The sequence below is a fragment of the Macadamia integrifolia genome, chromosome 4, assembly GCF_013358625.1.
Source record: "Macadamia integrifolia cultivar HAES 741 chromosome 4, SCU_Mint_v3, whole genome shotgun sequence".
Lineage (NCBI taxonomy): Eukaryota > Viridiplantae > Streptophyta > Magnoliopsida > Proteales > Proteaceae > Macadamia > Macadamia integrifolia.
This window is the reverse complement of record NC_056560.1, coordinates 16,905,918-16,918,087: the sequence shown is the minus strand read 5'-3', so window position 1 is coordinate 16,918,087 and position 12,170 is coordinate 16,905,918. Positions and strand designations below refer to the sequence as shown.

Here is a 12,170-nt window from a genome sequence, read left to right as displayed (position 1 = left end):
GAAAAATCAGGGCCAATCAGGGCGGCTAAAGGTTGGGTTGAACCCTAAAGGGTTGGGTCTGGGTTGAAGTTTTGTAGCCCTAAGTCAAGATTAGTGCGCGTTTGGGACAAGTTAAGGGGACTCAAGGTTGGGCTAGGGTAGCCCAGCCCAACCTGGCCCTGTTGCACCCCAATGTGAAACTCCCTCTATTTATTTTAGCAACAACATAATATTCCTTCACTTTTATCCTAGTTATAGGCCCTCTTCTTTCTTTTTATTTTTCTTAGTTTGGTTTTAATATTTTGTTGTGGCTACCCCCATTAGGTTGGAATAAGTTTGAATTTGTTGTTGTTGTTGTTGATGTGACTTTCTTGTTATCTTAGAAATTATATATTCAGATGGTTAGATTGTACAAATGTTTACAATTGAATAGTGCTTCTTTTTGGGGTCCTCATAGCCAGAGTGGGAATGATTCCATCCATCCTGCAATACATATTAGAGTAAAAATTCCAAAGGACAGTTATAAATCTCCATTACTAACGTAATTCTGTTATCTATCACATGAATTGTGGTGGCTCTGCATGGAAAAGGAAACCAGTGATGGGGACTCTATGGTTCAAGATATCTTTGAAGCTGGCCTACCACCCAAAATAGAGCTCCCACATTCAAGTAGGCCAGCTTCAAGGAAAATGGCAATCCATAGAAAAAGGCAAATGACTGAATTTTGGATTTTAAAAAATGAGTAATGTTACTGTGTACTCCATTTGTCCAGCAGTTGTGTGTGTTATAGAAATGACCAAACAAGCTTAATTAATTAAAATAAAACCTTGTTATAATCAAAGTTGATGAAAAGAAATTATAACATTATTCTTTGCAATGATAGTTATGATCCAAATATGGGTACTATAGGATGGGCTTCTATCTTATTGCTTAGCTCTCAATTTGTAGTGACCTATATGAACCACGATTTTGTAGGGAAAAGAATCAAAACTATAGGGATTATATTCAGAGTTTGTAGGGAGCGAAAAAATAGGGGTGGACATGTATAGTGGAATGGATCGATTTTCAGGAGGTGATACATTGGTTGATGTAGTGATCAAGGAAAGGATGGCCATGGAAACTTTTTACTTCATTTTGACATTTCAAAACTAATATAATCTTTTATTTTTGAATGCACAAAGAAAAATGATAGACAAATAATTTCTTATGTTGCAAGGCCATTTAGTCTTCAGACCGAACATCTACAATCTTCTTCTTTGTTGCATCTCGTTCTATCCTTTGTAGAATACATCTTTCTCTAGAGCTGAATCCAAAAGAGTTATATTTGTTTTTGCAATTACTTCCTATTTTGTATGTTATTGCATAATAGAGTCATGCTTTTGGTGTTAAGCTTGATCAATTTGGAGTAATGACATGGATCTTTAGATGTGTTTCTTGATTTTGATATCTTTATTTCTTCTCCATGTACTAAAATGCCTTCGATCATGTTGCGAATCAAATATCTTTGTTATATTGTCAAGGACTTCAAGGAAGTGATAAGCCTATGATCATCCGTGATGGGAGTTGGGACCTGCATTTTGGGATGCGGGTGGGCTTCAATGTTATTTCGACACACAATTAAACCTTAAAGGTCATAGGTCAGGGGTCTTTATTGCAACCTTTATGAATTGTGGTGTTTTAGGTTGTATACAAGAGTCATAGGTCAGGGGTCTCCTTAAAGGATTGCAATGTGCCAGAGAATAGGACTGTAATTTCGGCGGCTGATAGCCAATGTGTGTTGACTAGGGAAACTGATCCAAATGCCGACTTTAATGGATCCTACAATGCTTTCTTTTATCACAGAAAAAATAAAGACCATATCTAATGTTAATGGTGGTTTGAAAGGAAAATTAAATAAAAAAAAATTCCTTTGCCAATTGTCATATGAATTGATACGTTGACTGAGGGATCTGTCTTAATGCCAACCTGAGTGGACACTATGAAGCATTCTCTACTAACCTGGTAATATTAAAAAAAAAAAAATCATCCCCAAAAGTAGAAAAAAGTGAAGAAACTATAATATTTTAGGAAAGAGTAAATCTGACTAAAAATCTATTTAGATATGAAAATATATTGACTCTTTTATCATCAATAGATTCATTGGTCATAAAAAACACTCAAATCAATATGAGAAAAAACTGAAAAGCATCATCAAACAAAATTTCCATTAAGGTAGTGATTCCTTTTTCGCACAATTACTCTTACCATCCGTATTTCAAATGGGCTTGTTACGCTTTATAAAAACAATGAGATTGGATTTGAAATTCTCTCCTTAATTTTTGAGGAGGATTGTATTGATTTATATAGAATTTGATTTTACAAAGGAATAAGCTACATAGGTTTTTTATTATTGCAATTGTACAGCTATAAAGATGGGATAAGATGACACAGTTTCATTTAAAATTTTGAAATTTGAATGAAAAATTGAAAACTTAAATGCTCTTGAAACGTATCCTTAATAGCCCCCCTCAAGCTGAAGGTGGGTGTTGGCAGAGCTTCAGTTCTTCAGCTTGCTATGCAAGAAGTGAAATCAAGTGGTGGAGGGTGGCTTAGTGAAGATATTTGCCAATTGATATTTGGTAGAGATGAACTTGACCCTGAGGTCCCCCTGTTGGACAAAATGACGGATGAAGTGAAAATCCACCTTAATATGCTTGGTGCGAGCAAGGAACAATGAATTTACTTTGAGATGAGTAGCACCCAAGTTTTCGCACCATAGAATAGGAGGTTGAGAATCTTGAATATCAAGCTCTTGTACAAGGGAGGTGAGCCAAACAAGTTCGGTAGTGGTATTGGCTAGAGCTCGATATTCAGATTCAGTTGAAGACCAAGAAATGATTGGTTGCTTCTTAGCCAACCAGGATATAAGATTCACAACCATAAAAATTGCAAATCCACTCGTGGACTTGCGATCATCAATGCAGCCTGCCCAATTAGCATCAGAGAATGCCATCAAGCATTGCAATGTTGTTTTAGAGATGAGAAAACCATGTGCTGCAATATCTTTTAGATATTACAGAATATGCTTGACGGCTTGCCAATGCTCCTCTGTTGGTGCATAAAGAAACCGACATACCTTGTTAAAAGAGAATGATATATCAAGTCTTGTGAGAGTGGCATATTTTAAGGCGCCAACAACACTACGATAAAGAGATGTGTCAACCATTGGTGTCCCAGAGTTGCATGACAACCTGGTAAAAGATACCATTGGATTGTGTATTGATTTTGCACCATCCATACTAGTACATTTCAACAAATCCATAATATGTCACTATTGAGAGAGAATGATTCCTTAAGGGTGAAACAACACTGCAATGCCCAAAAAGTAATGTAAGTTACCTAGATCACGAATTACAAACTCTTTGCTTAGAGAGGCAATAACTTGGTCAACCAATTTATCATATGACCCAGAAAGCACTATGTCATCAACATAGACCAAAATGTAGATGCAATGGATGGACCTTTGAGAATGAATAGAGAGGTGTCTGTCTTAGAACCTTCAAAACCTAAGGTTGATAGAAACATGCTCAACCAATTAAACCATGCCTTGGAGCCTGTTTAAGGACATAGAGGGATTCATGTAATTTACAAACATGTTGTTGGTGGTCGGGATCAACAAAACCCAATGGCTGAGAGAAATAAACGTGTTTTGTTAGCGTGCCGTGGAGAAATGCATTGCTAACATCCAACTGGCGAAGGGACCCTTTCTGAGCCATGGCAATAGAAAGAACCAGACCGACTGTAGTGGGATTAACAACCGGGCTGAAAGTTTCGCTATAGTCAATGCCCTTCTGTTGGTTATAACCTTTGGCCACAAGGAGTGCCTTATGACGATCAATAGATCCACCCCGTTTCCTTTCAATTCTATCACCCATTTCAAACCAACAATATTTTGGGTGGGTGACGGAGGAATCAAAGTCCACGTGCCATTCCACAACAAGGCCTTAAGTTCTTGTAACATAGCCTACTTTCAATTAGCAGATTTATTGGCCTCAGTGAAAGTGGTTGGTTCTATATTTGTAGAGCATATAGTAAGTGATACTGGCGGCAATGGATATCTGGTCGTTGGCCTCGGGTTGGACCATAGCTTCATAGGATGAGAATGGCTAAGTGGAGCAGGATCTTATGATGATGAAGGAGGAACAACTACATCATCTGTTAGAGAAGGTAAAGGATGTGCATGGTTAATAGCATTGTCCACTATATCATTAATGATGGGTTGGGGTGAATAGGTAATGGGGTTGGGAGGGGTGGAGAGATACCCAGGCTAGTGGTAATTGTAAGCCATGGGAAGGGGTCCGATGAGTGGGTTGATGAGGGCAGGAAAATATTAACATAAGGAAACTTTGTCTCAATGAAGGAGGCGTGCCTTGCAATATAAATTCAACCTGTCATGTAATCCCAACAACGGTACCCCATATGATTTGGATTATATCCCAAAAGAATGCACTTGATAGTTCGAAATGAAAATTTGTGAGAATTATACAAACGAAGTAGGGGAAAGGCTGCAGAAAACTTTAAGGAATTTGTAATCAGGTATACGCTGAAATAAGATTTCATATGGGTTTTTATTATTTAGAATTGTAGTTCGTAGATGATTAATCAAGAACATTGTGGTTTCAAGAACAAAGTTCCAAAATTTGAGAGGGAGGGAAGCATGAGCCAACAAGGTAAGTCCATTGTCGACAATATGTCGAATTTTTTGTTCAGCAACCACATTCTGTTCATGAGTGTGGGGGCATGCAACTTGATGAATGATGCCACATTGAGTTAAAAATGAATTATACCTCCTATACTCCCCACTCCAATATGATTGGATAGCTTTAATGGGTGTGGAAAATTGTCGTTCAACCATACGTTTGAATTGAGCAAAAAGAGAATAAACTTCAAATCAGTTAGACATAGGATAAAACCAAGTAAACTTTGAAAAATCATCAATAATAACTAAAAAATATTTATGACCAGCAAGTGAAGGGACATGGGTTGTACCCCAAACATTAGTGAACATCAAATCTAATGGTCTTATGTTAGCACTCCCAGTGAAAGGCAAAGAGACCTTATGCAATTTCCCAAAAAACAAGAAGAACATGGTGTGGGGGTAGGATAGGAATGTGATAAGGAATTAGCATAGAGCAAATGGGGAACAAGACGATTATGGGAATGGCCCAAACGAGCATGCCAAGTATTGACAGGAGCACGTTCGCTAAGGTGTACCTGTTTAGCGGGAGCTTTGGTGGGAGGTTGTAAAGTTGGTAGCCGATACAACCCATCTCTAAGATCCCCTTGGAGTAGTGGCACCTTCGTTAATTGATCACACACAACAAAGTGGTAAGGATAAAATTCAAAAAAACAATAGTTATCTTTGGTGAGATGATGAACAAAAGGAAGATTTTTAGTGATGGTTGGAACATGTAAAACATTGGAAAATTTAAAGGGGGTATTAGAATGGTGAACAAGCATAGATGATCCAATATGGCGGATTGGAAGACCAATACTATTACTCGTGCGCAAAGTATCGGTACCCGTGGAGTTTGATGCAGTGTCAAGGGAGGAAAAATCAGGTGTGATGTGGTGTGTGGCTATCGTGTTAGGAATTCATTATCCTATTTCCATGGGAAGACAATACTTGAGATCCAGGAGTTAGGATAATACCGGTCATGTGAGCAACCAGTGTGGCAACTATGATGGAAGATTATGTGTACTGGTAGAAACACCAATGGGTGGTGTGGTTGACCTTAACACAAATTTGGCATTTCTCTTTCTTGCGAGATCTTTGATTTGGGCCACGGAAAGGATAAGTGTGACCTTTAAGGGAGGGAGAAGCTAAATTACCATTATGGTGAGGAGCAATATCGTGTAATCGCACCTGATGAGCATTAGCCTCAACTACAATTTGAGCGGCCTTTAGTCGCAACTCATGGCTGATAAAAAGGCGATGCAAGTCTGACAAAAAAATGGCTTTAGATTTGGTGGCAAGAGCAGCCACAACGTCGTTGAAGTCCAAAACTAGGTTACGAAATACATTGGCATACATTTCCTCATTGGAGAGAGGTTTGTTGGATGCAACCAATTGGTCAGCAATATATTTGACTTCTTTAAGGTAGGTAGAGACAGTCTTATCCCCCTTGGAAGTTTTTTGAACCTACATATGCAACTAGAGAATACTCATGTGAGATAGAGTTCTAAAGGCCATTGAAGGGCAGTCCATACCTCAGCATCAGTAGTGAGTCCAACGACATAAGGTAGGACATCAGGTGTTAAACAACCAACTCATCACCATCTGATCCTTGCTAACCCAGTCCACATATGCCGAATTGGTTGTGGGGGTTGTCAAATCGGCAAGAGTGATAATAGGTGAAGGAGAAGTAGAGTTGTCATCAATGAATCCAAGAAGGTCATGGCTGCGAAGAAGCGGGTACAGCTGCATGCACCAGAGAAGAAAGTTATCAGCTGTAAGTTTCAAAGTAAGATGTTGGCATGGGAGAAGAGAGGGAGGAAGAGGTAGCAAAGGTGGTGGCCAAGGAGATAGACATGAAAGTCTCATGTTAAGAACGCATGTCATCTGATACCATGTAAAAACAATGAGATCGGATTTGAAATTCTCTCCTTCATTTTTGAGGAGGAATGTATTGTTTTATATAGAATTTGAGGTTTTATTGTTACAACTGTACAACTATAAAGATGGGGTAAGATTACACGGTTTCATTCAAATTTTAAACTTTAAAAAAATTTAGGCTATCCACCAACATGAATCTCTCTCTGCCTAAAAAAGCATGGGAACTCCTGTCCCCAAGTGACTCCCTATGGGGCGCCTGATGAAAGCAAAATACTTCCCCTCATGTGACTTCCTCCATGCCACTTGCCCTCGCAATGCCTCTTGAGGATTGAAATCTATTTTCAAAGCTCGAGATCTCTTCTTCAAGGGTCTCTTTATCCGTGTTGGCCACGGCCGTATCATTAACCCTTCAACCGCCTACAGGAGAGGATATCAAACGGATCAAACGGATTGCTATGCACATGCCTGCAAGTATGGAATATCACAACCCTTTATTTAAAATTTGAATGGAAAACTGAAAACTTAAATGCTCTTGACATGTATCCTTAATACGCTCGACACTCCTTTCAAGAAATGTTGAAGCATTAATAGATGAAATTGATTTTCCATCTTTGTCACGAAAAGGGTTCAGTATTTCTCATTCATTCAAACAACTTGACTTCAGTTTTTTTTTTTTTTTTTTTTTTCACTTGTCACATGAGCTGACATATTGAAAATTTATATGGGCCAAATGGCCAAACCCTAGTGGATCATACTATGCCTCCTCTATTATCCACATTAATTTTAAGAGAAAAAGAAATTGTAAACACAAATGGACTTTTATTACAAACAACTTGACCTAGTTTGTTGGAGTTTTTTGGCCATATGTTCTAAGTGTTGATGTTCATCTAGGGGAACTGATTCAAATGGTGACACGAATGGATCTTACGTTGCCTTCTTTATGATTTCGTTAAAATTAAATAAATACTGAACACCAATTAAATTTTGTTGGGAAGGCACTGTAACTTAAATGTTCTCCCCCCCCCCCCCACCCCCCACCCCCCCCCCCCCCCCCCACTTATCACATAAGCTAGCATGTCGAAAAATTTATTGGTCAAATACCTTGACTTAAATGGAATTGATGTTGCCTTCTCTATGATATTGAATAGATTCTTACAAAATGCTTTCCTTTCATAAGATAAACCAATAATAACTTTCCTACAAAGTTAAGTGTCTACTGTGAAGGCAGTGCAAACGAACAAATATAAGTTTTACTAGACCAAACAAATCCTTCCCAAATTAATCAAATATATTCCAAGAGCTCAGGGTACCTTAACAAAAGAAATGCACATATACATTATAATACAATCAAATAGATCTTTAGGGTAAAAATCAATAAAATCAAAACCATCTCAATTAATTTAGTCTAACCAAACAAAATTTCAGAGATAAAGATGGATCTTGTACCATTAAAATAAAAAATAAAAAAGAAAAGAAAAGAAAAAACGTTTCAAATCCTAATATCTAGAGAGAGATATTCCCCAAACAAATAGAAAACATATTGAGCACCAATAATTTTTTTAGAGAAATAATTTATTTTCTTTTCCTATTTCTTTATAGAACCAATCCACATCATGTGACCTAAGTGGGTAAAAAAATTAAACTTAATAACAATTAATGAATATCGATGGATTCAAACCACCATTTCTTGGGGATTCTCCAAGTACTCTACATGTTTCAGCTAAAGATTCATACAAGTGGTGAAATTTATGACATGTAGTGTTATTTTAATCATTGCATTGTATCAAACCAAATCGCACCTCCTTACATGATCTATATCCCAAGTAAGAAATAATAATAAAACATCTATGATCTACTCATCCATTGAATGCATTAAAATCTATTATTCAACTTCCATTCTCACAAGTATAAATCTATTAAAGTGAAAATTATCAATTCCGTATGCAATCACGCATGATACATCTCATAAAGAAATTAATAGCCCCTTTCATCCACAAATTTCAAAGGGACATGCCTTGAAATTTTTTTATTCTTTTTGCATTTCGCTTGTTGAGAAGAGGTCTAAAGTTTTCATCCTTGACAAAGAAGACTGAGGAGGCCCTGTGCTGATCTTTCGAGGATATGGATTGCTTGGTTTCTTTTAGGACGTGGAGGAGGATATGTCTAGAGCTTTTCGATGTGGAATGCCTTTGATAAGAGACTCTTTTCCAACTAAAATTAAGTAATCATATGTTAGAACTGAAACCCGAGATTCTCAATTGACAATTGCACATGATCATTCATTTAAGAAGTAGTTGATTAGAAATATGCCCAAAAAATCACATGGAACTACTCATTTAATGGCTTGTGAAATGAAGATATCTCACTTATATAAACAGAATTGCAAGTTAACATTCACTCAATGAACTCATTCTAGTCTTTGAAGTTGCAGTAAATTGTGGTTACCTTAGGAAGTTGAGGTGGCTTGGCAGACCATGACAGAGATAATTTATGAGTGAATCAATCTGAGGCTTCCTTTAAACAAATACTCAGCAACATCAGTGTCAGAATAGCAATGAACTGAAAATCATATCCAGTTATGACAAAGTTCAACATTGCTTCTTTTTTTCTTTTTACCCAGGGAACTTCTATAGTAAACAAATAAAAAGCAGTAGGCATTAGCTTGATTATAATCTTAAGTTTTGAGTGGAGAGGGTGCAATACTTTTTTTTGGTAAATATCATTTCATTTATAAGCATGTGAGGAACACGAGGTAGAGGGATTACTGGATTCCTTCAACCAAGGAGTGAAGCACGACCAAACTGTCGTACATGCAACAAACAGTGCCTTCCTGGCTAGAGTATCTGCCACATAGTTGGCTTCTCTAGGAATAGAGGAGAAGTGACATTGAATAAAATAAAGGACAAGATGGTGGATATCTGTAATAATCGGTTGAATTGATAACCGGCCTGCTTTGTCGCGCTGCTAGAGTAGAGAAATAAGTTCCAAGCAATCTAATTCAGTTATATATATCGTTTAAACCTTGAGTAATGTGTTAGATTTTCAAAGATAGTGGGTCAGATTAATTATTGGGCCAGTACTTAATGATGGAACTCTTGACTATATAAGCCGGTTTAGGCATGTCACCTTGGTTTGGTTTGAGGTGTGTCAGTCTACACATTGTGAAAGTGTGCCAAGGCTGGGACAATACTTTATGTATTATATAAAGGAGGGTCCCTTTAGCTACGTGGATTACCTTGTTCTCTTCTCCACAAGAAAGACAATTGATTGGTGTTCACGGGAGGTTGCAGAAGATCCCTATTTAGAGTGTTTCTATCACTTAAGGAAATTGCTATTTTTATCATTCTTCATCAAGTTTTGTCTCCTTCAAGGTATGTTCTTTATCTCTCATTTTGTGTTTGAAGTTGTGTTCTAGAATTCTCTATGGATTATTTCATACTCTTGATTTAGGGTTTTGGGATTCAAACCCTATAGAATTAATTTAACATGTGGTATCAGAGCCATACATATTAGACCTAGAACCAATTTCATTTTGGGAGATGATTGTATTAAAAAATTAAAAAAATAAAAATAAAAAAGAGGAAAATTTCTTTTTCCCTTGCCGATCTGAAAGATTCGACAGATTTTCTTTCACAATGCACTCTAGTAAACCACTTCTTAATGCCAAGGCTTCACCATCCAAAATGCTTCCAAATACTTGAACCTCCGATTTGGCTAAAGGGATCCTCTCTTCATAATCTCTTATGACTATTCCCATGCCACATCTTTTATGATTAGAATTCCAAAATGCATCACAGTTTAGTTTAAAGTATGGTTGGGAAGGGGGCATCCAAATTGTAGGCCTTGAACTGCAAGGAGGCTAGGGTGAGCGTAACACTGCAATAGAAATTTGGGTATGATTGAACTCAAAGTAGGCTGCTTGGGCTGTTGTGAATATCTCTATAGGAGTCCAAATTCTTGTTCCAAGGGTAAAGTCATTACGGGCCAACTAAAGGAACCATGCTATGAAGCAGTATAGCCCTTGGAAAACCTTGATTTGGTTCTTCCTCATCATCTGAACATTGTTCCATTCACCAATCCATCGTTGGAGAGAATAATCTCCATGAGTTGGAACCTTAAATGAAAGTGTGCAACCAAACCAGACAGCCTCAGCAAAGGGGCAACGTAAAATAATGTGGTCTGGATTTTCCATGTCAGCCCCACATCGAGCACATCTCAACCTTTAATTGAAGAATTCCTCACCCGTAGCAAGACCTGACGCACAAGCCCTCCATAAGAAGGACCTGGATCATCTCCAACGACTGACGCTCCAACGAGCATCCAACGATACGGATCCAAGGGTTGGGATGGCTTGGTCACACATCCCAACACTTGGGGATGTGTGCCCAAACAATCCCAGCCCTTGGACGGATCGTTGGACACTCATTGGTGTTGCAGACGATCTTTTCCCCGATAAGAATTCTTTGTTTTTGCGGGGGCACTGAACACTGCCATATTGTTTTCCACACTCCAGAAGATATCGCTGCCCATCGAATAGTTCTTGAGGTTGAAGGGCGTTTACTGGCCTTGATGCGTTGAAGATTACATTGTAACTAATAAGATGATTTTACAGAAAATATACCATCTTTGGAAGCTCTCCACACTAGCATATCCTCACATGGGAAAAGTGAAATTGGAATCTTAGCAATAGCAACTTCCTCGAATGGGCTGGACCATACATCAAGTAGGATCATGTTCCATTGGCGGCTGTCTCGGTGAATAATATCAGGGACCCATTGAAGGGGACAATCTGGAGGTGGAGGGTTTTGTAACTGAAAATTTGGCAGATAAGGCACCCACTTATCTCTCCAAATATTCACCATGTCCCCAAAACCAATCTTCCAAATAAGACCCAATTTCCGAACTTTTCTACATTTTGGGTGGTAAACAGACTTCATAAAACATGCCCAGTGAGAGTGTGGATCACTGAAGAGCTTCCACGCTGCTTTAGAGAGCAGGGCCTTATTGTGGAAAGCTGGATCACACAAGCCAAGACCACCATAATCTTTTGATTGTGATAATTAATCCCAAGAGAGCCAATGAATCTTTGGAATTCCATTTTTATCTCACCGATAGAAGAAATCTTGTGTTTTAAAACAAACCAAGGAATGATTCAATTACTCAGCCAGGAAAAAAAAATTTAGTGAAGCAAAGTAACATTAATTTTGATCCACTAGACACACTTGGATGATTTATTTCCACAAAATGAATACATAAAAAAACTAAGAACAGCATTGATTCATATATCGCCAAAAACAGGGGAAAAAAAAGAAGCATAAACTTCACTTCTTGGCAAGCCTGCTCTATCGTCTTACATTCTGAATTGCATTGCCCTTCGTCATCTTGTTCGACAAGCTGGTCAAACAAGGGAACTAATATGAGAAACCATCTTGATCTTTAATCCACTTCACCCCTACCCATCCATAGGCTGACCCCTGATGAGGCATTGCATCATTTTACTTTCTAAGTAAATTACATAGTTTTCCATCAAGCACTGCCTTTTACCATGCTTAAGTTTTTCCTGGCAGAGTTATTAATTTCATGCCTATGCAAACCA

At 37.9% G+C, this 12,170-nt stretch overlaps 1 protein-coding gene across 1 annotated transcript; it reads right to left on the bottom strand.

The window, feature by feature from the left end:
• Window positions 1-2,548: 2,548 nt before the first annotated feature.
• Window positions 2,549-10,766, bottom strand: LOC122076291. Its single transcript, XM_042641609.1, has 4 exons — window positions 10,605-10,766; window positions 6,296-6,439; window positions 5,851-6,160; window positions 2,549-2,943 (listed from the first exon to the last, which is right to left on the bottom strand). Exons 1-4 carry the CDS (start codon window positions 10,764-10,766, stop codon window positions 2,549-2,551), a joined length of 1,011 nt encoding a protein of 336 aa, XP_042497543.1.
• Between the last annotated feature and the right edge of the window lie 1,404 nt (window positions 10,767-12,170).